At 42.4% G+C, this 26,873-nt stretch overlaps 2 protein-coding genes across 2 annotated transcripts in view; one reads left to right on the top strand and one right to left on the bottom strand.

The window, feature by feature from the left end:
• SH3RF2 (SH3 domain containing ring finger 2) overlaps nucleotides 1-2,314 on the top strand; it is a 128,278-nt gene extending 125,964 nt beyond the window's left edge. Inside the window, exon 11 of the mRNA XM_087862160.1 lies at nucleotides 1,902-2,314. The gene's annotated coding sequence lies outside the window, so the exon portion shown is untranslated. The remainder of the gene's footprint in view (nucleotides 1-1,901) is intronic.
• Nucleotides 520-25,248, bottom strand: PLAC8L1 (PLAC8 like 1). Its single transcript, XM_045794371.2, has 4 exons — nucleotides 18,527-25,248; nucleotides 13,223-13,359; nucleotides 1,866-2,002; nucleotides 520-780 (listed from the first exon to the last, which is right to left on the bottom strand). The coding sequence occupies exons 1-4, from the start codon at nucleotides 18,649-18,651 to the stop codon at nucleotides 640-642; spliced, it is 540 nt and encodes a 179-aa protein (XP_045650327.1). The 5' UTR covers nucleotides 18,652-25,248; the 3' UTR covers nucleotides 520-639.
• Between the last annotated feature and the right edge of the window lie 1,625 nt (nucleotides 25,249-26,873).

Below are 26,873 nucleotides of genomic sequence, written 5' to 3'. Positions count from 1 at the left end.
ATTTCTAAGTAAGGCCACATTCACAGACACCGGGAGTTAGGACTTCAGCATATCTTACTGGTGGGGGCAGGGGGCAGGTGCAACGCAGCTGCCCACGTAGGGCTTGGAGCTTGGCGCCAAAGATCAGCCAGTGCTGGAGAGGCGTTCAAGATCAGCAGCCACCCGGGACCGTCTCCTCCATGCGGTGGGGACTGAGGGAGTCAGGACGAGGGAAGGACGATGCTTCTCTGTTTCCGTGATACTTAGTGTCCAGTCCCAGTGCTAAGATTAACCATCTCCCAACCCAATACCGGCTCTGTGGGCAAAGGGAAGTAAAGGGAGTAAGTAAAGGAAGCTTCCCAGGGAAGGATGGTGGTACCAAGATGGGGGAAAATGCAACCTTCTCCAACGCCAGGCAGGTGTAGAAGGCACAAGGTCACCTTGAGAACCTGCCTTATGTGGCGAGGCCAGAACTGCAGATCCAGACAAATGCCAGAGAGACTTCATCGGAGGTGTGTGTGAAGAAAGAACAACAGTAAAGACAGGGGAGAAATCATTTATTTTCATACTATTTCCATGAAAGCTTAAGAACAATCCCTCTTCTAAGAGGGGTTTGAAAGGAGGGTGAGGGGGGTAAGGAGGAGGAGTTTCCTTGCTCGGTCAAATAAGGTTGTCCTTAGTTGAAGGAGCTGCATAGATTTCATAGAGTCGGGAGGCCCTCATCTTGAGTTCCCGGGCCACCTGACAGATGGAAAAGGGCCAACAGCAGTGCACCGCCAGCCAGTCCTCACACAGCGTGCCCTAGAGTGAGACCCACGTCTCTGTCCTGGCGCAATCACACAGGCTCAGCACCATCACCAAGGGTCTCATCCCACCCACCTTCTAGGTTCCGCCAAGTCAATGCCCTAAAGGAACGCCCAGAGACACCGCTCCACTGGGACACCCAAGGGCCAAGCAGCTCAACAGCATATCAGTCCTTGCAGTTCAGAGACCTGTCCTTACTTAGGGCTTTTGGTAGACTTCACACTTGAAACCACTGGTTTCTCTGTCAACATCTTTTGTTTTTCTATTAGGACTTAATACTTAAAATTTCTTTCTTTCATTCTCTGGAGTGGGTAATAAATGCCTATGGCCCAACATTCTCACAGAAGGCGGCACAGGAAGTAAAAAGTACATCCCTCTTCCACAGCTGTCCCCAGCCACCCACTTAACTTCTCTGGGGGCAGCCGTTGTTGGCAGGTTTTTATATACACTTCCAGATAAATTCTATGTCTACACAAGTACGTATATAGTCCTTCTATGTAAATAGTTGCGTACTTCTGTGTCTTGTACTTTTTATTCACTTAAAATATATTTTAGGGATCATCCCACATGAGTATATAAGGAGATGTCTTTTTTATTTTTAACTGTCCACATCCTGATATGTATGACTGGTCTGTGCTCAGTCTCTCATTGCACCTCAGGCTCAGCTGCACTGGGAAGTGACTCTTTGAAGCATCCCCAGGGAACCCCCAAAGTGAACTCGTGCATATGCCCCACGGTCTTCATTTTAACTTAGACCATCCCAACTATATCCAAATTTGGTGCAAGTCTACTCTGTCATCTTCTTTTGATGCAGTGAGAGAGAGTGAAACAGAAGCAGCCCCTTGACCCGTCATCAGCATTATAATAGGTAGCCCTTGGAAATACCCTTCATCATGTGGCATTTTGGTTCATATGAATGAAATGAGATATTTCTTCCCTTTCCCTTCCCAAAGTCTTCCACTAAGTGTGGTGTTTTTAAGCCTTCTCACCCAGACTTTTTTTTTTTTTTTAAACCACAGGTTTGAAAGACATTTAAGTTCTTATATAGATCCAAGTTCACATGTACGTTTAAACACACTTACCCGTATTTTATGTCTCTCTCTGGTGCCAATTCTCAGTGCAAAGGTGGACCCGGGTAACAATGGCCAACAAAGGCACTCTCCATGATGCCTGGCGATGTCACACTCAAGGCACATTGGACAAAACAGACCACAGAAACCTGTCAATAATCACATAAAAGAAAGCCGTGGTTCTCAAATGTGCTCAGAGCAACTTCACGTCTCAAAGACCGTTTACAACCCGACACCATCCATTCAAAGCTGCACTGTCTCCCTGCAATCAGGGACTGAGAATGAATAACCAACTGTCAAAACTCAGTGGATGAAAATTGCCATAACTGAGCCACATCAAAATTGTCTTCTTTTGTTAAACACTGGGAAAGCTGAACCTGATACAATTCTGTTAAGCGTTCACTATGGTAATTGTTTTTTCCTGTCAAGAGAAAAGCATTAAATAATTTTTTACAGTTGAATCATAGCTGTTGCTTCTATTATGTTCATCTATCTATTTTCAATATTTAAAATAGACCCAGTATATGATACTTGTGAATAGCAGGCGTCTCTGTAAATGGGATTGAAAGCTCTTTTATGGTGCATTGATTCTGCCTGCTATTCTCATCAGGACTATATTCTATTTCTCAGGCCAGAAGGTTACTCTGATTTTTGCTAGTTTCATGGAGCCACTGACATCTGCCAGTTTTAATCTGTAAACTATTAGAGGCTTGGTTCCTTGAACATCAACTGGAAACAGTTTGTCATTTATTGATTCATTGATCTTTAACTCCTGATATTGTTTCCTACACATTCTGCCTGACCCATCTAATGCAGAGGCTCTGTCTTAAATATGTTTTGGGTCACAGACCCTTTTGAAAATACAGTGAGAGCTATGAAGTCACTCCTCAAGGGAAAAGAAAAATACACAGACATGCAAATGGTACATTCAATTTTGTGGGGTACAAGGATCCACTGAAAACTATCAACAGAGTACAGGTTAAGAATTCCTCATATACAGTTAAGATGTTATGTCATCTAGCATCGCAAATGAGGACGACCTTGAAGAACGCAAATAATTAGGACTATAAAACAGCAAAAAATTAAACAAATAAATATCAAAAAGCTAACCATGACCTTTAAAGCATGTACGCAATAAATGTTATTCAGACATAACTTATATACAAGAAAATGAACGGATCGTAAATGTTATGTTGGGTGACTTGTGACAATCACATTCTCATCCAAGTAACCAAACAAGTACAACACTGCTCTTACAGTTCCCTTGTGCCCCTTCCCAGACAATCCCGATCTTCCCATCCCCACTGCAGAGGCAACCGCTGCTCTGATTTCTTATTTCTTATTTTTAACTGTCCAATTCCCATTGATAAGTTTTACCTCTTCTTGGACTTCATATAAAGGGAACCATGTTTACTTTTATATCCAACTTCTTTTATTCAATATTATGGTTCCTGAGGTTCGTCTTTGTGGTTATGTGAGTCTGTAGTACGTTCTTCATCGTTGCTGAGTAGTATTCCAACATGTGAATATCGCACAGACCGTTTCTCCGTACGCGCACTGGCTATTGCAGCCTCTGCTATTGTGAACACGTACTATGAACATTCCTGTACAGGTCTTCATGCGGACATATTATTTTCTTTCCCTGTAGGTGGATTCCTGGAAGTGGAATTGCTAGGTCATGAGGTAGATTTATGTTGAACTTGACAAGATATAAACAGTTCTCCAAAATATTTGCACCATTTAACAATCCCACCAGCAATGGATGAGAGTTCTAGTTGTTCCACGTCCTCACCAACATTTGCTGTTGTCGGTCCCGTTGATTTTACCCATTTTAGTGAGTATGAAATGGTGATGATCGCAGCCTTTAAGTGCACCTGACAAAAAAGTCTCACATACCGTGTCACTAGCACTAGAACTTCCCGTCAAGGGCCTGTCTCTGCTACCTTTCCTCCCTCCCCAAACAGTGGGGAGTGCAAAGTTCCACTCCCAGATTCAATGACAAAAAGCAAAATGCGAGGAATGCTGTTATCATCTTAGAAGCTCAGAAAGATGTTCCGGGAGTGTGGACTTGACCCTGGCTGTGAGAGGCTGAGGCAGCACATGTGCACACAGGCGTGAGGACCCCGCAGGGAGGACAAGGAGCAGCCTATCTTTGAGGAACAGAACATCTATTTCATCCATTCAGGAGTCTTGAGATAATCCACTAAATCTCATACTGTAGGTGTCCCTTGCCCCCAAAGCAAACTCTGAATTCAGCCTTCAGTGAGTCTGAGATGTTTTGCCCCACATTTAAAAAAAAATCATTACTCCCAGCCAGATCAGAAGGCCCCATCCCGCACCAACCACTGGGATGAACAGCTCAGAAGACAGATGGTGCAGTCAACTTCCTGCGAGTTCACAGTGGCCATACTGCAGGCAACCCTGAATTAGAAGACTTGGAAATCATGGCACATAAAAAAAATCAATCAAATCTCATTTTATGCATGGATTATGAAAGAGTGCAAATGCCTGCAAATAAAAAATTAATCAAAAATTGCATAATTATAAAGCTGGCAAGCTAAGTGAATAATAAATTGTGTTTACACAATTGCCTGAGCGGCACCGCTATCATCGGCAAGGAGAAATGCCCACCAGCCTCAGTAAGTGTATTGTACAGATGTTTTGTGCATTGGAACTCCTGTATCTTATCTTCATGACCGGTATGCCTTTTAAAAAAATACATGCTGTTATTTTTATTTTTAATCCTTTCCATCAGATAGTCATGTTATCTAAGCATTCATTAGGATGCAGTTACTAGATGCTGAAGGCAACACACCAAAACGCACATTCAGTTACCTTGGGACAGCAGTCAGATGTGATTATATAAAAATTAAAAAAAAAATTACCGTGAAAGCCAAATTCTCATTATATAATAGCTAACATTAGACTTTACCATGTGCCAAGTTCTGCTAAAAATACGTTGCATTCATTAACTCACTTAATTCTCACAACAATCCTATAATACAGATACTCTTATTGTGTCTATTTAACGGATGAGCAAACTGATGGCCAGAAGGATACGTTTATTAGGAAGGAGCAGAGGCTAGATTTGAACTCAGGTAGTCTGGCCCCAAAGTCTTAACTACTACACACAACACCAAATGTTCTCATGTTTTACGTATCTAGTATGTCACAATGGTTGTGGATCTGTGTGCTCCAAGACAGTATCCTTACTACCACTAATTTGTATTTACTCCCATGGGATACTCTTACATCATGCAACTTTAGAAAAGTTCCTTTTTGTCAGATGTTACAGCTCTACACGGTGGAGTGAGTGGTATTAAAAACTCTTGGCTCACACCTCAAGAGGAATGGGCAAGAGTGGGACCATGGAATACTGTCTTAAAGACTCTCCAGGAGAAAGTTTTACAACATAGTTGCTAACTCCTACAAATCAACATATAAAGGATTAAACAAAAGAAGAAAATAGGGATAGGACATGAGCAGCTAATTTACCAAAGAGGAAATACAAATGGCCAATACCAACCATGAAAAGCTAGTCATTAGTAATCAGGGAAATGCATATTGAGAACATCGGAAACCCATTAGCATGCCAGATTTTTCAATATTCACATTGTGGGGAAACCATAGAGAAATAGGTACACAGCCCTTTTGAAAGCAACTTGGGTGAATCTAGTAAAACTCTAAGTGCACTAGGATCTAGTAATTCCACTCGCGAGGATCTACCCTAGAGTAAGAGGCGGGACAGGGATGTCCACTGCAGCATTATTTGTCGCTTGAAATTTAAAACTTCAGTGCACACTAATAGGTGAAAGTATAAATAAGCCACAATGGTATAAATCATACTATGGAATAATTAAGAATGCAGCGAAAGATTAAGTACCAACGGAGTTAAATCTCTAAGGCATATTTTGAGTTTAAAAAAAAAAATCAAGTTGCAGCGGCACCTGGGTGGCTCAGTCAGTTAAGCGTCTGACTCTTGATTTTGGCTCAGGTCACGATCTCAGGGTCATGAGATCGAGCCCTGCATCAGGCTCCAAGCTCAGCACGGAGTCTGCTGGAGATTCTCTCCTTCTGCCTCTCCCCTGGTTATGCCCCCCCGCCCAAATAAATAAATAAATAAATAAAACCTTAAGGGGCACCTCAGTGGCACAGTCAGTTGGGTGGCCAATTCTTGGTTTCTGCTCAGGTTGTGATCTCAGGGTCATGAGACTGAGCCCCACATCAGGTTCCATGCTCAGCAAGGAGTCTGCTGGAGAGTCTTTTTCTCTGTCCCTCTGCCCCTCCCACTCTTGCTCTCTCTCTCTCAAATAAATCTTTTCTTTAAAATCCTAAAAAAATATCAAATTGTGTAATGATACATATAGCATAATACTATTTATGCTTTGTTTAAAGAGTTACAAAACAATAGTATATATTACTAATGGCTACATATATAAACACAGAGAAAAAGACCTGGAAGGAAACCACCATCCAAACTGATTTAATAAAAAAGAGGAGACATGATTTCCTTTTCTGTAATGCTTCATTTTTTTATAAGGTGAACACATTCATGTGTTATATGTGTATATACATATATGCAAATATATTATTATATTTTATTTACTTGTTTGTTTATTTTAAGGGGCTCAGGCTTAAAAGGGATTTGAGCCAGAAATTCAGCCTCTTCCTCTTACATTACACCCAAAGCCCTGGTGGTTATATAAGCATCCACCGCCTAAATGTTCCTGGCCTGTCCTCTGAGATGGGCTCCACCCTCATGCATGGAATGTGATTTATTATTCATCCTTCTCACTCACAGGGGAGTCGAGATAAAAAGAAAAAGCCTACACAGAACCAGAGCATGGAGCCCCAGAAAGCAGAAGTAGGAAAGGTGGGTGGAAACTGCAGCGAGGCACAGTTCAGATCAATTATTACAAAAAGGCAGAACCACTGAACAGTGAGAGATGCTCAAAAAGAAATGGGGCACACTCATACACTGTGGGTGGGAGTGTAAGGTAATACAGCTTCCAAATGGAGATCCACTTGGCAGCAGCTATCAAGATTTAAAATGGTACATACTATTTGACCAGCAGGTTTGTTCCTCAGCAATTGTCCAACAGGTAAACTCACACATATGCAAAATGCCATCTGTACAAAGACATTCACGGAGCATTGGTTTGAACAGCAAGAAGTCTGGAAACCACATTAAGGTGCACCAATGGATTTCTGGGTAAGTAAATTATGGTACACTCATACAATGGAATCTATGCAGCAATTTAAAATATTGGGTGCAGAACAGTGTGTGTTTACAATTCTACTATTTGTGGAAACTATATAAATACAAGTACAGCAAAAAATCTGGAAGGAGAGGTACCAAAAAATTAACGATGATTATCTCCAACACTGGGATTACAGGATACTGGTTTTGTTCTTCATATTTTTCTTTTTTATGATGATTACATGATAGTTGCATAATAAAAAGAATAATCTACTTTCATTTAAAATTATTTTATATCTTTACAAGTATATAGACTGTATGCGGACTCAGGTAAGAGTAGTTGCCTCTGGGGGATCTGGGTGGACAGATGGCAAATCTATCAAAGGGTAGGTACTTTTGAATTTTGCGTCAGGTCCATGCCAAACTACTCAAAATCTCTCTCTCTTTTTTTAAGATTTTTATTTATTTATTTGACAGAGACAGCCAGCGAGAGAGGAACACAAGCAGGGGGAGTGGGACAGGAAGAAGCAGGCTCCCAGCAGAGGAGCCTGATGTGGGGCTCGATCCCAGAACGCTGGGATCACGCCCTGAGCCAAAGGCAGACACTTAACGACTACGCCACCCAGGCGCCCCCAAAATCTTTTTTAAAAAAGATTTTATTTATTTATTTGACACAGAGAGAGTGCATGCAAAAGGGGGGGGGACAGCAGAGGAAGAGGGAAAAGCTGATTCCCTGTTGAGCAGGGAGCTGGAGGTGGAGCTCAATCCCAGGACCCCAGGATCATGACCTGAGCAGAAGGTGGAAGCTTAACTGACTGAGCCAGCCAGGTGCCCTTTCTGGTTTTTTTGTTTTTGTTTTTAAAGCACTGGGCCGGCTCTCAAGGGGAAAAGCCCTCCTTCCTAGAAATGCTCAGAAAGCTAACGTTGTCACGTTCTTGCCAGGCATAGTGCAGAGATTTAGACAAGCAGATGAGACGCCAGACCAGCTGACCCCTTCCAACTCAGAGGGTTTAGGATTCTTTCAGTGAAGGGCAAGGAAAAAAGAATCCAGTGAGAATACATGTTAAAATTCATTCATTGATGGGTTGTTCAGCAAATGTTTTTCAGTGCCTCCTATGGACCAGGCACTCTGCTGGGCAAGCAGTGGGGAGCAAGACAACAGTGGTGCCTGCTTTGAGAGACGTACGCTTTACCCAAGATACAGTTCGGGGACACAGATCCCAATCTGAGGACTTTTCAATGCCTTCTTCCTTTTCCAGAAAACCAAAGAAAGTCCTGGCCCCCTTCATTCTACACATCTTGGGTATCTGATGATTACTAGTCGCACCAAGCTCTTTACCCCCCAGTGCTTATGGTGCACTCCACCTCTGAGTGACTGGTTTCCTCCCATCCTTCAGTATCGGCTTTAAGTTGGTTCCTCAAAGAAGCCATCCCTGACCCCACTCCCCTATAGTTTCCTTCCATAACACCCTATTTCTTTCATGGCTCATATGGCATGGCAATGGCACAATTGCCATTTTTTTGTTTATTGATTTATTTGCTTATTATCTATCTCCTCTATGAAACCTTCTCTGTCTTATTCACTATTATATTTGTCACGCCCATCACCTGGCTACACACGGGTAGGAACTCAGTAAATATTGAATTACAAACCAATGTGGATTAAACCTTCCATGTAAACCTTCTCTGGGGCATCCCGGGATACCTTGCCTCTCACCCACAACATTTAGCAGCCACTCATTTCCCCGTGGCTTTATCTTTACAGCTGAGCTTTCAGCAACCCCATCTCCAAAGGACTCAGAAACACCCATTTGCCAACCCCAGCGCACTTTGAATTCAGATAAAAGCGCCCAGGTGGGAAGAGGAAGGCAGTTTAAAAATGTAATTGCAGGCGCCTGGGTGGCTCAGTTGGTTAAGCATCTGCCTTTGGCTCAGGTCATGATCCTGGAGTCACAGGATCAAGTCCCGCATCAGTCTCCGCTCAGCGGGAAGCCTGCTTCTCCCTCTGCCTGCAGCTCCCCCTGCTTGTGCTCTCTCTCTCCCTCTCTCTCTGTCAAATAAATAAATAAAATCTTAAAAAAAAAAAAAAGAAATGGAAATCACTGCCGTTACTGACCTTCATTTAATGGATGACAAACTGTAGCAATAATTCTCGACATGCAATGGAAAGCTGTCCCTGGCTGGGAATCTGGCATGGACAAAGTCACGGAAAGCAGTTCTCTTTTTTGCTCCCAAGTTTGTCACAAGTATTTACACAGTGGTCGGCTTGAACCGAAGTTCTTGCCTTTCAAACAAGGAAAGCAGCCCAGGATCCATAGCACTCATGCTCCACCTGCGTCCCGGGAAGGAACACACAGAGAACGAGCATTTCAAGTGGTATCACCTGCAAGTTTTCTTCTCAGCTCCGAGACACTGTGAGCAGTCATAAAATGGAGGTTCATCCAGGGGATAACCACTGGGACACAAAACATTCCAGATCACCCTGTACCTTATATCCAGGGCCCCCTCTTCACGGATCGTGCCAAAATGTAAAGACTATTCTAGGGCGCCTGGGTAGCGCAGTCGTTAAGCGTCTGCCTTTGGCTCAGGGCGTGATCCTGGCGTTCCGGGATCGAGTCCCACATCGGGCTCCTCCGCTGGGAGCCTGCTTCTTCCTCTCCCACTCCCCCTGCTTGTGTTCCCTCTCTCACTGGCTGTCTCTCTCTGTCAAATAAATAAATAAAATCTTTAAAAAAAAAAATGTAAAGACTATTCTATTTCTCCACACGTCCTCCCCTCTCACCTTGTCCCCAGAACGGGCTCTCAAAAGGACAGGCAGGGACTCCTCAGAAGACCGAGTGCGGTCCGTCAGCACATTAATGGGGGTAGGAGACAAAGCGAAGTAGTAAAGCAGCGTTTGAGGCAGGGGGCTGGTGAGGATGCTTGTTTCTTTAGCCAGCTTTTTAGGTGCTCTTGGGCTGGAGTAGAAATCACTGTGTAGCAGCCGGTTCTATGTCTCCTGACTGAACCCTGCTCTCAACACACTAGAGGATAATAACAACTTACAGTAATAATATTAATATCTCAGATTCACTAAGTGCATTGTTGTGTATTTGTCGGGCATTTCCTGATAACAGCACCCTAATAGTAACTTGGGAAAATCATCCCTTCACTACTGAGGGCAATACTGATAGGACTGTCCTTTGGAATGACCTAAGCCTGGCAAAATGGACTCCATCTGCTCCACCAATTTTCAGAAGGGAAAACAAAATGGTAAAAATGTTTGGAGTTGATCAGAGTGTCAGCTAGCTCCTGATAATGCAGGTTGTCCCTTCTGAGCTTAGTTTTTAGTTGATTTTTTGATTCTGTGAGCTACCCCAAAGCTTTCAAATGAAACCCAATGTTTATTAGTTTCCCAGAGCTGCCATAACAAATACCACAAACTGGGCATCTTTAAGTGACAGAAATTCTTCTCTCATGAACACAATTAGCGAAGGGGAGGTGGGTGGGGGAGGATGGGTGAAACAGGTGATAGGGATTAAGGAGGGCACTTGTCGTGATGAGCACCAGGTGGTGTATGCACGTGTTCAATCACTACACTGTACACCTGAAACTAATATTACACTGTATGTTAGCTAACTGGAATTTAAATAAAAACTTAGAAAAACAAAGAAATTATTCTCTCACTGGAGAATTCTGGAGGTTAGAAGTATGAACTCAAGATGTTAGCAGGGTTTGTTCCTTCCAGAAGTTCAGAGGAAAAGTCTATTCCATGCCTCTCTCCAAGCTTTGGTGGATGCTGGCAAGTATTGACATTCTTTGGCTTATGGATTATTATTCTAATCTCTGCCTCTAACTTTCCATGGCTTTCTGAGTGTTTGTGTTCAAATTTCCCACTTCTTATGAGAAACACCAGCCAATGGATTAGGATCGACCCTAATGTAGCAGTTCTTTTTAACTTGACTGCACTGCAGATACCCTATTTCCATATAAGGTCACATTCAGAAGTTACAGATAGACAAGCATTTTGAGAGGGCTATTCAACCCAGTAGAGCATGCAACCAAAAAAACTGGTCCAGTTTAGTTCCAAGCCAGTGTTAAGAATGGGTTCTAGGCATTATGTTTTCATCTTAACAACAACCCCTGAGGTGAGCACTTTTATTATCCTCACTTCAGAGGGGGCAACATGAAGACCCAGAGAATTTATTCGAGGTCAAATAGCCAGTAAGAGGCAGAGTTAAGATTCGAGGCAAGGTTTCATCTGATACGAACATTTTCTCCTCACCACTACATTATATTCTAGGGTTTGCCCTACTTGAAAATGCACTGATGGCCCCCGACCCCCAGCTACAAGCTAGTAAAGGAAAACGGTCCACTTCCCAATTTGATGCTAGGTCTCCACATCTCCACATGGCTATTCTGCCTTCTCTGTACCTCGGTAGGGGGGACAACCAAAGTCAGAGTATCTGGAAGAGAACGAGGAAGAAAGCTGAGAGAATCTGAGAATGGCTGCCACCATTATCTGATCAGAAGTCCATGCAGGTAGCAGAGGCAGGAAGAAACCTGCTGAGTTCTGCGTCTCATGGGCAAAGGGACAGGGATGGAAGGTAGGGTTTTGTACGAGGCAGTCTCATCTCTATGGGGCCCAGGCAAACAGTGAAGGGCTCAAGCATACAGGACCAGAGCACCAGAACATGGCAGGAGAGCTTTAGCCTCAGCAAGACTCTTAGCTGAATAGGGACTTGGACCACGTAATGGCTCAGATGGATCTCTGATCAATCCTGTGAGGCTTTAGGAATGAATCCAGATCTTTCCAAAAACCACCAATGAGCAGGGAAAGCCATATTCTTCAAAAATAGTAGATCCAGGGTCTGCTGGATTTTGAATGTTAGTGACTAACGCTTATCCAACAAAGAGACCTCCCCCCAGCCACCCAGGATACCCCAGAAAGACTCTGTGGCCGAGATGCTCACTAGGGCAAAGGCAGGGCCCAGAAGGGGATGCTGACGTGGTCCCAGAGACTTGTCAGAATGTCCTAAGATAAAAATAGAATTGATGTACTTTGAACTTCATTCCCAGGGGGAAAATCATGTAGCTAGAGGACAGTGTTATTGGTACCTCTCTAGAGCTGCAACAGCACCTGAAAATGTTTCAGTCAACACAGGGGGCTTTTTGTCATTATTTGTGTTCTTATGAGAGTACTACATATTCCTCCTGGAAATACTAGAGAGAGATAAGCAAAAAAGAAAATAAAAATTACGGGGCGCCTGGGTGGCACAGCGGTTAAGCGTCTGCCTTCGGCTCAGGGCGTGATCCCGGCGTTATGGGATCGAGCCCCACATCAGGCTCCTCTGCTGGGAGCCTGCTTCTTCCTCTCCCGCTCCCCTTGCTGTGTTCCCTCTCTCGCTGGCTGTCTCTATCTCTGTCAAATAAATAAATAAAAAATCTTAAAAAAAAAAAAAAGAAAAGAAAAATTACTCATTAGCCTGCCATCTGGAGGCATGTCATAAACATTTGTATTTGTATCCTTTCAGATATTTTAAAAATACTCCCCTCCCAAAAAAAATGGTATCTAACGTGCTTAGTTTTACGTCTGCTTCTTTAACTTAAAAATGTACCAAAACATCTTTCATCCTGTTCAATGTTATTCTACAACGTGACTTTTCATGGCTATATAATAATTCATTGTATGCGTGCCCCCATCAAACATTTTAGGTCGTTCCAGACTGTTGCTGTAATAACCAATGCTGCAGAATTTAATGTTGCTAAATCTTTGCACGTGATTTATCTCCTTAGACTAAATGCCTAAAAATGTAATTACTGGGCCAAAAGCTATGTAACACTTGAGGTTCTTTTTATACGTATTCCTAAACCATCCAGCAGGAAGGTTATACCAATGTATCCTCCCACCAAGAGCAGATGGGGGAGCCCATTTCATGCATCTTTGCCAACAGTGGGTCTTGTCCTTTAAAAAATCTTTGAAGTTACCACTTATTCTATAAAAGCATCCCCATCCCTGAAAAGCAATTTTTTTTCCTGCCAAGGAGTGCATGTGAGTCACTAGAAGATTAGTTCAGTTATTCTAAAGCCATTATATTCCTGTCCTTGTGCCTGATGTGGCTCCTGCACCCAGGGATGCCTTGGGAAAGAAAACTGTCAAGGAGGACTCGAATGAAGAGGGAAAACGTACAGATTCTCCTGTCTCTGCAGACACTGAAGAGGCCGGTGCTCCAGTCTCCCCCAGTCTGGACAATCGCTGTGACTGTGGTCCTGCAAGGGGCTCCCCGGACAGGCTGCTTCACCACAGCCTGGGCTGGTGCATGGCTCCTAGAGAGTCAAAAACAGTAATTTCCTTGAAAACAAAGGTGATGGTTCAGAAGGATAACCATTAAGCCAAGACAGAGTGATGAAGAGGAGAAAGGGACCCAGTGATGCCAAGTGGCTCTTAATTCGTAGCCCAAGCTCCTCCCCACCTGCCCTCCTCCTACTTCTCCCCTGCCTTTGCCCTCTCTCTGTTAATGCCATGATTATTCCAGATCCTGTCATTCACCCTTAAGGTCCAGCCTACTTCCTTAGTGCTTCTCAGTGTTTTGTAATAACTAAATCCATAAATTTGGAACCAAGAGACCTCAGTTCAAACGCCAGCATGTCCCTTCCTGGCAGCATGACCTTGGCTGTTGCTTTACATCTCTGTTTCCATTTGTTCAAATGTAAGATTAAAAAAGATGACCTCACAGGATTATTGTGTTGAATGAAGGACATATAATTGGTTTGCTGTGTCTAGAGTGTGTGTAAAAGGTGCCCTGAGCGAGGCTGTACCCACAGGGTTTTGAGCCTTCGTTGAAGAGACTAATAAAGACTTGGGCATGGAAATTGGGACTAGGCTGTGGAAGTTGAACACGCAGTATCATTGAAGTGAACAACCAAGACTTCAAAAGATGTCTTTTTTTTGGTTTGTTTAAAGATTTATTTATTTATTTATTTATTTATTTATTTATTTATTTATTTACTTATTTATTTTGGTGGGGGCAGGGCAGAGGGAGAGAGAGAATCTCAAGCAGACTCCTCACTGAGTGTGGAACCTGACAGGGGCTGGATCCCAGGACCCTGAGATTATAACCTGAGCTGGAACCAAGAGTTGGACACAACCTACTGAGCCACCCAGGCGTCTCAGATGTCCTGATGCCAAAGTACTATATGATTACGGGGGAGCGGGGGCACAAAATACAACTTTGGGATATCCCCTGAAGGGAACAGATATTTCATGCTATCATTCTGAAGTAAAAATATGGGCCCAGGGGACAGGCTTCAAAAGTGAGGTGGAAAAACTGCCTTCTCTGAGGCCAAAAGCCGGTTTTGCCTAAACTCTTACCGTGGAGGTACCTGGGGTGAGTCTCACAGTGAAGGGTAAGCCGTACCTAGCCTTCTGGAAGGGGCAGAGCAAGAGAATGGTCGAGGGACCGCCCTAGAACGAGTGTGAGCCTGTATATGGTAGTAATTATTCTACTTTGTGCTTCCGTCTTGGCAAGCCTCATTAACAGTTTGTACCTGTCTCTGGTGTGCTGTGAAGAATTAAAGAAAGAGCCTGCCTCACACGTAGGACAAAATAAACAAGAGACAGCAGAATTTCTTTCTGTAACAGCTGCTGTTACAGGACTAGTCACCGAGGCTCAGCACCTGTGACACACGGCCTGGAGGCCAAAGAGGAACATTCCTGAGCACTCTTAAGGCAACACTCTGGGGGCATCTTGGAAACAGCAGAGGGGCCCTTTGAGAACCTCTAAATCGGGGCACTAAATCAAATGGGGGTGCATTGTTCTTGTTATTAAGATCCACATCTCTCTTTCATTCCACCAACACTGCCCATGTCCACGCCTTCCCAAACCTGATGTGCTTTTAATAAACACATCAGCTTGTTAACAAAACAAATGCCCAAGCCTCACTCGAGGCCAAGAGCGCAGGTCTCCAAACAAGAGGTACAGAAATCGGGATTCCTAACAAGGTTGCTGGCAATACCTATGCAGTCATCCTGACACCAGCCGGCCTGAAACCTGACACAGGTGGATATGGGGGCCACTGATGACCACGACAGCCTCTGAGTCTCCCACGGGGTGGGTGGAGACGTCAACATGAGAGATCAAGCAAAGAACACAGAGTAGGAGAGAGGCTGGTGGAGAAGAGGACGGTTGAACATAGCCGGTCTTCAGTGCCAAGGAGACACGAGCTGGAAGAGAGGTTAAGGTCAGGAGCTACCTGTCTAGAAGTGTGAAGTGGAGCTATAAACAACCCGACACCTTCATCCCTTAGGCATTTAGAGAATGCTTAGAGGCTAACGAGCTTTTCGAGAGCCTGCAGCAGTATTTGAGACCTGGAAAAGAGTACTGGCTCCAAAAAATAAAAACGGCAAAACAGACTGTAAAATTAGTTAATGCTCAGCTAAACACAGAAATCTAGCATTATGCCGATCTCATTAACTGTCAAATTCACAAATATTTTATTACATTCAAAAACAATTTAGAATTCTCATTTTGCAAAAACTCCCAAGTACGAATGATTGCTAAGAATCGAGAGCCAATCATAAAATGAACTAATCGCGGAGAGCCAAATAATTTCAAAAGCAAAATTACAAAAATCCTTTCACTTATTGTACAGCAGAAAAAGTATGGATATAATGTGTGCTATGGGTACACTTTAATACGTTTGTTACAACATGGGCGTGGGCCCATGGTATGAACTGAATTGTGTTCCCCCAAATTCCTACATTGAAGCCCCAGCCCCCAGTATGACTGTACTCAGAGACAGCACTTTTAGGAGGTGATCACGGTTAGGTGAGGAACGGGGTAGGAGCCTGGGCGGATAAAATTGCCATGTAAAAAGGCCACGTAAGCACCCAGCGAGAAGGCTGCAAGCCAGGTGGAGAGCCCTTACCAGAACCCCACCACGTGGGCAACCTGATTTTGCGCTTCCAGCCTCCAGAACTGTGAAGAATAAATTTCTGCTCACAAGGCCACCCAGTCTATGATATTGTGTTATGGAAGCCCAGAGTGGACTAAGACAGCCATGAAGATTTCAAACTGGTGCTGAAGAAACCACCTTTATGCCTGTCTTATTTCCTCTGCTCCCGTGTAAGTTCCTTGGGGTCAGTGGACACATGCTGCTCCCCATCCCCCTCCCCCCATAACCCGAGAATCCAGCATACTACCCAACACCTGGCAGGCATGTGGTTATTTGGTGAACTGGACCAAACTGAATATCCGTATCTCTTCTGTTATCTTTGAGTCCTCCTCAAATCTAGTTATAAATTATGTGATCTTAACTGTGTTTCCTTCTCTAGCAAAGGTACACTTCTCAGGTGTGGAGAGAGGAAATAAAAGCAGAGAGGAGCCTCAAAGCTTCCTGCATCCCTCCACAGTCCAGGGCATTTACCGCTCAATGTGATGCTCACAGCTTGGGGTTTCCATCCGATTATCTCTCTGATTTTAGTAGAGGAATTTCTTAGGGCTGAGCCCCTGGATTAGATTTTCCCCTGAAATGAACCATTTACAGCTTGCAGCCCTAGAATAGAATTTTCTGCTTCTAGCTCAGCCTTTTATGATGGCGAGGAAGCCTGTCCTCTATTCCAAATCAAATAGCAAAGAGAACAGCTTCTCCCTGGTCGGGGGGAAAAGTTGCTTTTTTGTGTTTCCCTCATTCTGAACTCAACAAGTATGTTACTGAGTATCTTAATGCCCTGAATCTTCGGTGATTTTTATATTAAAATGTTTGAACTGCCATGCATTGACTAAAAAGTTTCAGCTCAAGATTATAGCTTGTGTGTCATAATGAAAATACGAAGCACAGCTACCCTCGACTGAGCACCTTCTATGTGCCAGGCACTTCGCAGTTCCTTTAAAACCTGAATAATTCATCAGGGGCTGCTCCAGGTATCAGACTAAAGCACCCGCTGTAGCTCCCTGCACAGCTGTTAGCTCTGTGGATACCCCGGGGCATCTTCTACCACCATTAAGAATAGGAGAGAGTTTGGAAACTGTGGGTGAGGCAGACGGTCACAGAGCTTTGCTACATCAGAGCAGCTCTCCATCTGCCATCAAATTCAGCAAGTTCTTCACTGAGTGGGAAGAGGACAGTTGAGGTCTAGGCACACTAAAATTCAAATGTGGCCCGGCTGCCTTGCAGTTGTCTGACCTTGGGAAACACAACTCGTCACCGCCCTCGGCTGTGGTCTCTCTCCCATAAAACTGGACTGGAAACATCCTCCCTCCACAGTGGCCTTAAGGATTAAACAAGATCATGCTCTCGGCACACAGTAGGTTTGCAGTGGGTGGCGGCTACTGTTATTCTAACTTCATGATCCTGCACTTGCCCTGGGGCCTTCTGTACCCTTTCCTGAGAAACAGAGAATGGAGGCAGGAGCTCTGTGGCAATTTCTCAGGTGTCGCATGTGCTGCCCAAATACCTAAAACTTCAATCCCGGTGTCCCATCATCCAGTTTTCCCAGGACTAACGATTTTCCCAGGAGGGAGAACTATCTGGGCTCAACTCAGGACATCCCCAGGTGAACCAAGTTTAGTCACCCCAAGAGACAAGCAGCGGAGGCAGGCTTCAACTGGTGGGAGGCAAGAGACTGATTGGAAGCACAAGGCACGAGGCCCGGTGCTGGGAGATGGAGGAGATGTACACCCTCTCCCCTTTCTTTTTTTTTTTTTTTTTTATTCGACAGAGATAGAGACAGCCAGCGAGAGAGGGAACACAAGCAGGGGGAGTGGGAGAGGAAGAAGCAGGCTCATAGCGGAGGAGCCTGATGTGGGGCTCGATCCCAGAAGGCAGGGATCACGCCCTGAGCCGAAGGCAGACGCTTAACCGCTGTGCCACCCAGGCGCCCCTACACCCTCTCCCCTTTCTGACCTCACTCTGTTCTCCTCTTCTTGCTGCCGCTAAGCACATTCCCCACTCCATGTCCCCACTTGCCTGGTGCTTCGGCCGGGGTGGTGTGTGGTGTGTGTGTGTGTGTGTGTGTGTGTGTGTGTGTGTGTGGTTCCTGTCACCCTCTTCCTTGATGAAACTTGGAATACTAAAAAGGGTTCATTCTGCCTTCTACCCAGGCTTCCTTGATTACTTCAAACTTAAATACAGCCAAAGCCCTGGAGTTTTGATTTCAAAGGACTAGAAATTACTGGCAGCCACCAGAAGTCAAGTTTCACTTGGTAAGGGTTCAACATTTAAAGTTAAGAATAAAGAGACACCCTTTCACCCAAGCCAGCCCTTCTCTTTTCACTAGCCAAGCGGGGCCCGAAGGAACTAATCAGTTGCCCCTTTTCAAGTACCCATGGAAAATGATAGCAACTACTTTCTTCCCAAGCCCAGTTTTCTTCTCTTGGTGCTTCATAAGGAGACTGATTTTTAGACAGAGAGACACAGAGAGAGAGAGAGAGATTTCATATGCTACCCAAAAAAGAAAAAGTTAAGAGAAAAGAAAAATCACCCAACTCTCTACCTCACATTGGAAATAAAATGTTGTTCGTCTTCAGATGAGATGAATGAAAGCAACAGAGGTGAGTGTACGCTGAGTAAGGAAACATCCTCGGGAAATTTAGAGAAGTAATTTCCAAACCAATTCATAGTGAGGTGTTTTCCTGTCGCTAGGGCTCTCCTTCTCCCTTTGAAAAGAGGCTGACTAATTCTAAACTTAGATTCAATCCAAAGTGAAGCATCTCTTCTAAAGAATGTTGCGTTGATATTCCGGAACCTGAAGTCACAGCACTGTAACTAACAGACATCTTATTTCGTTAAAGACACATACACATCTAACCGGACATGTCTGTGTTCAGGGTATTAGGAGTCTCTGAAGTCTGCCTCTAAGACATGCCTTTTGGAGCTGTGGAACCCAGCAATGCTGAAAATGTCCAGAGAGGAAAAAAACTTGAGAAAAAATTGCAATTGAGGGAAGAGGTCTACAATCGTAATTCAGGGTTACATGAGAGAGGCCACAGCAGGGAATTGCCAACTCTACTATATATTCTTCACATCAGACCCACAGAGAATGACTGGAGGTATCTGAATTTCAAAGCATTTGAGCAGGTTGGTGAGGAAAAAAAGCCTTTATTAATATCTCCCAAATCAAGATTCTTCAGATACACCTTCCTAATTGCATTCACTCACTGGGTTCTGGGCAAGTCTATCTCCTCATCTACAAGGATGCGTCCTACATAAAGGACAGCCATGTTTCTTCTGCTTACCATTCCAACTCTAAGTGCTTAACACAGTGTCTACAACAGAATAAGCATTCAGTAATTTGTTGAACAAATGTGCTATACGTGAAAATTCAAGTTTGTAAGGATAAGAAATTAACAGATGATTACTACCTTTGCAAAGAAAGACTTACAATAAGATTCCTTTAAGGAGTGGACAACCATTGTCCATGAGAGCTGAATCCAGATTTTAAAATTTCATTTGTACTTAACTTTTTTAATCAAACATCTATTGTATGAACCGACTAAGCTGTAGGCCACATAGCTCTTTCACCTAAAAATAAAATGAAAAAGCAAAAGAAGAAAAAGGAATGTTCTTCTTTACAGAAGAATGACAATTATATGAAAAAGAAATAATAGAATTTAAGAATCACCACGTTGAATAGCATCCAACATAACTTATTCGGGAAAGGATCCTGAAGGGGCACTAAAACCATTAGGTTAAAAAGAATGGAAACAGGATGTTCCCGAGGTGCCAAAATATCACTCCACAGATTTCTCACTGCAAAAGAAAAAATGTATCTTAACTCTAGAGAGTTCCAGAAATACTCAAAATCTATCTTTAAAATGGGAAGTTCTGAGTGGTTTTTTTTTTTAAGTATCATTACAACAAAAATTCTGGAAGAGATTTCAAAAAACGCATACTTTAAAAAAATACACACACACACACACACACACACACACACACACCCCTTTATAATAGAAAGTTCTGAAAGTGACCAAAATATATCTTTAAAATATAGTTTTGGAAAATACCAAATTTAGTATCCCTAATAGTGGGACAAACTTGTATTATGTACCTCTTGGTACGATGCAATACGAAATAATGTTTAACCTAAATTTCATCAAGTCTGTAGACCACCGTCCAACAGAAATATAATGCAAGCCACAGATGCAATTTTAAATTTCATGTTTTTAAAAAGTAAAAAAAATGATAACGTTTATTTTAATGTATTTTAACATAATCTATTCAAAGCATTATTTCAGCATGTAATCAATAGAAAATTATTACTGAGATAGTTCATATTCTTTGTCATACTCAGTCTTTGAAAGCATGTTCTACACTTTCAAGTAGCACAACTCAAGTCAGACTCACCACCTCTCAAGTGCTCTAGACACATGTGGTTAGTGGCTGAACTACTGCACAGCACAGCTCCAGACCGAACCCCAGGATAAGGAAAACGAGGGATAGAAGAACAAATTACCATTTAGTCCTCCAAAGTGAAAATGGAGGCAGTACTCCCTTGTCACATTGCTAAGCCCTTAGGAGCAAGGATTATGTCCTCTCCTGTTTTGCTTTCTGGAAGTGAGAGAAGGGGCTCCCACCTTATAACCAAACAAGCTGTAAGCCTAACAGTGGACAATGAGAAAAGTTAATTGGTCCTGCAAGTCTGGGGTGGCATCTGAGTATTTTCCACAGAGATGAAGTTATATCCAAAAACAGCGAGGAGAGGAAACAGTGTAAGCAAGTATGGGCTAACACTGAGACCCTACCAGAGCCAGGCACGCTGATCTCCACTAAATAGTCATTAGAACAACTAAATGGATGAATTTCTCCAGACAAAAAGAGATGGACACATTGATGACCACCAACTAGAGAAGACACAAAACCATACTACCTCATCCGCACATCAAATATCTGCACTGACTCTGCAGACAAATCAACTTCAAATTTCACCCTGGAATCCAAGACCTTGTAAGGCCCGATTTACTTAACCTGCTTCCAGTTTTCCCCTCATTTCTCCCAGATACATATTCCATTCCTGGCATTATCTCCTCAACAAGCACACACTTGTTTTGGCTTCCAAGCCCTTACCCGCACCGAGTTCTAGAGTCGGGGAAGTGGACGGCTCTGCTTCAAATGCTACTCCAGTCCTAACCATCCTTCATGCTCCGCCTCACCGGTCAAGTCTCGTCACTCTGCTCTGCTTCAGCTTCTCCCTCCCCTCACAGCCCTGACAACACCGGCCTTGGACAAACACATTCCTACTTTGCGTGTATGCATTCTTTGTTTAGTAAGTGTGTCGCGGGGCACCTGGGTGGTTCCATCCGTTAGGCATCCGACTCTTGCTCTCAGCTCGGGTCTTGATCTCGGAGTCGTGGGTTCAAGCCCTGTGATGGGTTCCACACTGGGCGTGGAGCCTACTTACAAAAAAAAAAAAAAAAAAATGTAGAAAGTGTGTTGCGATGAGCGGTCAGTATGGAGGCCAGGGCTCTAGCTGAGCTCTGCCACGAGCACACAGGATCTTCAGCGGCCGCTTCTCACCTGTTTCTTCATGTGGCCTCTGTGCAGTTCATTCAGCACGCCAGCTGCATGTCCGCACCTCAGAGCCTTCTGCCCAAGATGCCTTTCTGCCCAGATTATAGGCTAACAAAATTACGTATTTATTTACCCTCGGACCTACAGGGCTACTGCTAGAAATTTACTCTTAAGATACACCTCCACACGGGCGCCTGGCTGGCTCAGTCGGTGGAGCAAGCGACTCTTGATCTCAGGGTTCTGAGTTCAAGCCCCACACCGGGTGTAGAGATTACTTAAAAATAAAATCTTAAAAAAGGATACACCGCCACAAATATAAAACCACATATCACAAAGTTGCTCACCATATAATTCTACACAAAATCTATAAAACAGCAAAAGCTCAGAAACAATCTTAATGTTCATCCATAGGAGACTAGTTGAATAAATTGTGGTACACTTTTACAACAGTATGACACAAAGTGGGGAGAAAAGAAGAGACAGAAGGGGGACAGGAGGAAAAGGAGGAGGAGAAGGAAAGAAGATCTCTATGAATTAAGGTGAAAAAATATCCAAGCTATGTTAACTTAAAAAAGCAATGTGTAAAATAATTATATAACATGCTTTTTCTCTGAGAAAAGAGAAATTAAAGTACATATAGAGAGAGGACAAACTGATAGTAGCCAGAGGGCAGGAGGTGAAGGGATGGACAAATGGGTGAAGGGGAGTGGGAGATATAGACTTCCGGTTATGGAAAAAATAAGTCACAGGGATGAAAGGTACAGCACAGGGAATACAGTCAGTGGGACTGTAATAGTGCTGAAGAGTGACAGATGGCAGCTACACTTATGAGCATAGCATAACTTACAGACTTGCTGAATTGCTATATTGTACCCCTAAAACTAGTACAACATTGTATGTCGTCTATACTTCAGTTTTTTAAAAGTACATATAAATATTTGCTGATTTATGGAAAAAGAAATACAGGAAAGACAATGCAGAAACTAAGGAGAATGGTTAGCTATAGAGCAGGGGAGGGAATATGGCGCAAGAAAGTAAAAATGTTCTAAATGGATCAAGTTTTGACTTTTGAACTGTGTATTTTACTTATTCAAAAAAACCTAAACTCTACTTAGTATATTTGTTGTTAATAAAAGTACTGGATTAGTAATTCTGAAGTCACTATAGACCAAATGAGTAAATTTATTGAGATTACAGCATGGATGAAAAAAAAAGAATCCATCAGTCCACAGCGATTTGAAAACAATGATGAAAGAAAAAAATTGAGAGCAAAAGGGAAACCTCTACTTTACAGAAGAACTATACCTAATAAATGTAAAAGAAATGACAAAATTAAGACCTCATCTTATTATAACTATCAATGTAATAATAAGTGGCAGAAAGATGACGAATGAATGCTGCCATTTCACCAAAGTTTGTAGGTAAATAGGATATTCACATTAGTCTCAAAATAATCACCTTACTAATTATAAGAGGGAAAAAGTCCCTTTCCAATGGGGAAATCTGAAGATACTACTTTAACCAGTGATGGGAACACACCAACAATATATCAATATATCGATCCTGATGTGATACAATGGGAAACAAGACCCATGCAGCCAGTCTTGCCAAGAATTTTAAATCTGAATCTAATAATGAGAAAACAGACAAATCCAGATTGTGAGGGAAACTACTAACAATTGCCAGGGAATCTCCAAAAACGTTACTGTCACGAAATATCAAAAAAGAAAAGAAAGCTGAGAAATTGTCTTATGTTTGAAGGAAGTCAAGAGATACAACCACAAAATGTAATGCTTGATCTCTGATTAGATCTTAAAAGTTTAAAAAAAAATTATTGATGAGTTAATGGGGAAATTTTATTACTTCATTTTTATTAGAAAAGCTTATTACCTAATATTACTGCATCATGTTAAATTTCTTGAGCAAAATATGTATACACACACACACACACGTATAGTGATTATACAGGAGAATGTCCTAGATCTTAGGAATTACAAGCTGAAGTATTAAAAGGTGAAGTGTCATGGTGTGTGCAACTTACTGTGAAATGGTTCAGAATTTTTTAAAAGTATATTCTAAATGCAAAATGGTATCCTGGATTGGATCCTGTAATAGCAAAACAGTAAAATGACATCAGTGACATCCGTGCAAAAAAACTGGTGAAATCCAAATAAACCTATAATTTAGCTATAATTTAGTTAATAGTAAAATACCAATGTTAATTGTATAGTTCTGACAACTGAACCAAGGCTATATAAGATGTCTGCTAACATGAGGGGAAACTGTGAAGGGTGTACAAGAACTCTCTGTACAATAGATGCTACTTTTCTATAAATTTAAAAGTATTCCAAAATAAAAAGTTTATTTTAAAAAATGCGTAGAGAGAGAGAAGGCAAAGGTGGCAAAATGTTAGCAATTGGTAAATCTAGGTGATAGGTATATGGATGCTTATTGGCCAATTCTTTTAACTTTTCCGTAGGTTTAAAATTTGTCAAAACAAAATGTTAAAATAAAATTAAGCTACAGAAGGTTAAAAGTAAAAGGACAGAGAAAGATAGTCCACATAAACACTCCAAAAGAAAACTGATGTTATTATATTAACCCCATAGCCTTTAGGCAAAAAACATTTCTAAAAATCAAGGAATACTTCCCAACTAGAAAAAGTTCAATTTACCAGGAAGATAAAAGAATCTAAATTTATATGCACCTAATAAAACAGCATCAAAATATATAAAACAAAAAGCTGTCTGAATTACAAGAAGAAATAAGTAAATCCATGATCTTGGGAGATTTCAGTACACCTCTCAAAAACAAAGCAAGAAAACAAAACAAAACAGTAGGATACAGATGTGAACAGCTCAATCTACAACTATGACCTAAAGGACATATATAGAACACTACGATTGTAGAATAAACATTCTTTACAGATTCACATAGAACATGGATAAAAACAGCTGAAGAAAAAAAAAAAGATCTGACAGTGTATGTTAATTAAATTGAATTTAAATTAAAAAAATTTTTTTAAAGATGTCAGTTAAAAAAAAGCATGTATAGGGGCGCCTGGGTAGCGCAGTCGTTAAGCATCTGCCTTGGGCTCGGGGCATGATCCCGGCGTTCAGGGATCGAGTCCCACATCGGGCTCCTCCGCTGGGAGCCTGCTTCTTCCTCTCCCACTCCCCTGCTTGTGTTCCCTCTCTCGCTGGCTGTCTCTATCTCTGTCAAATGAATAAATAAAATCTTTAAAAAAAAAAAAAAAGCATGTATAAAAACTGATTGTATACTGACAGGGACACAAGCTTGTCTTTATGGGAGGAGGCACAAGGTAGACTTCTGACGTGCTGGCGTTGTACTGTTCTTTGACTGAATGGTGATTACATAGATTTTGCTCTGTAGATAAGTTGTTTTGCAGCTAATATTTTTGTCAAATCTTTTCTATTTTGAGTGTATATTATATATTTCTTGTTATTCACTTTTTCTGTGTGTGCATATCTCACAACTTAAGAATTAAAATCCTTTAAGGAAGATACCAATCTCCTATCACTACAGTAAGCCCAATGCAGCCTGTTTTCCTTCAGCATTTCAACTAACTGCTGTTTCTTCAGTTGAGCACCAGATGAAGCAATGGGCTTACGCTTACAGGCTTCCTTGTACAAAATTGATGTATCTTTTTTTTTTTTTAAAGATTTTTATTTATTCGACAGAGACAGAGACAGCCAGCGAGAGAGGGAACACAAGCAGGGGGAGTGGGACAGGAAGAAGCAGGCTCCCAGCAGAGGAGCCTGATGTGGGGCTCGATCCCAGAACGCCGGGATCACGCCCTGAGCCGAAAGCAGACGCTTAACCGCTGTACCACCCAGGCGCCCCAAAATTGATGTCTCTTTAAACACAAGAAGCATATTCAGCCCAGCAAGATGCTCATTCTAAGAGAGATCCAAGGACCTGAGCTTGCAAGAAAGGAGGATCTATGAATCCCAACTCACATTTAATTCAAGGCAGCATAGGTTCATAGGCTCATCTAGTAAAATAGGCATAATCGGGGCCCCTGGGTGGCGCAGTAGTTAAGCGTCTGCCTTCGGCTCAGGGCGTGATCCCGGCGTTATGGGATCGAGCCCCACATCAGGCTCCTCTGCTATGAGCCTGCTTCTTCCTCTCCCACTCGCCCTGCCTGTGTTCCCTCTCTTGCTAGCTGTCTCTATCAATGTCAAATAAATAAATAAAATCTTAAAAAAAAAAAAAGGCATAATCATCCACAATATTAAAACTATTTTCCATCCTTTTTGTTTGCTTTTTGTTTTTTGCCATGCACATGTAGTTTAATTTACCTAAATTAAACATAAGTGAGCTTGCATTTAGGCACCAGGAAAGATTACTTGATTTAGGGAATAACTAAGGCTATGCAGACTGAGGAAGCAGCAAAAGAATCTAGAGGGCAAGCAAAAAAACAGTGGCCCCACAGAAGCCAACACAAAAGACATGATTATAGCCTACAATAACCTTAAGCCAATACATCTTGGGTTTATTTATTATTATTATCATCACTATTATTAATCAGAAACAGCTACTGAAGGCTTATCACTTGCCAGGTACTATGTTATATATATGGTTTTCCTAGAATGTTTCATCTAAACATCTCCTGGTAAGCCTAGAAAGTAGATAGACACATTATCACTTCCATTTCACAGATGAAGAAACTGAAGCTGAGTAACTGGCCAAGATCACCCAAATAGCAAACGGAAGAAGTGATCTAACCTAGCTAGTCTGACTTCAGAGCATGTGACCTTACGTGCTATACTGTGCTGCTGGCCCTTACCAGATAAATGATGACTTGCACTTGACCTCTAAGGGATCTTTCAGTTCTAACATTAAATGAATTACTTCAATGCATCTGTGATAAAGCATTCAGTGTGGTCCAGTAATGTCAAACTGTTGCAAAATAAAAAAGCTTAGTAAAATCTCTTGACTTAAAATGAAAATTAGAACTCAGGTTTCTTATGGTTATCAGAATTGGTCTTTGCCCATGTTGTTTTTTTTTTTTTAAGATTTATTTGCTTGAGAAAGAGCACACGTGCACCTGTGAGTGGAGGGGGAGGGACAGAGGGACAGAATCTCAAGCAGACTCCCCAGTGAGCACAGGAGGCAATGCAGTCTCAATCTCACTACCCTGACATCATGACCTGAACTGAAATCAAGAGTCAGACATTAACCAACTAAGCCACCCAGACGCCCCCTGTCTTTGCCCATATTGAACTCTTAAAGAAATCAAAACTTTTTCTCTAGTGTCAGCCAATACCTAATACTTTTCCTCATATGAAGCAGAATGGCACAGATAATAT

This window comes from Ursus americanus, chromosome 5 (genome assembly GCF_024610735.1).
Source record: "Ursus americanus isolate L20-20 chromosome 5, mUrsAme1.1.p, whole genome shotgun sequence".
Classification (NCBI taxonomy): Eukaryota; Metazoa; Chordata; class Mammalia; order Carnivora; family Ursidae; genus Ursus; species Ursus americanus.
Note: the sequence above shows the minus strand (reverse complement) of the source record. Positions and strands in the feature narration are given on the sequence as shown.

Excerpts from the sequence above, each read along its gene's own strand:
- PLAC8L1 (XM_045794371.2), bottom strand. The coding sequence starts at position 18,651 with ATGAATTGGTTTGGAAATTACTTCTCTAAATTTCCCGAGGATGTTTCC. Across the intron at positions 13,360-18,526 it reads CATTTTATTTCCAATGTGAG|GAGCCATGCACCAGCCCAGG; the intron begins GTAGAGAGTTGG and ends TTGACTCTCTAG. Across the intron at positions 781-1,865 it reads GAGAGAGACATAAAATACGG|GGCACGCTGTGTGAGGACTG; the intron begins GTAAGTGTGTTT and ends GTCTCACTCTAG.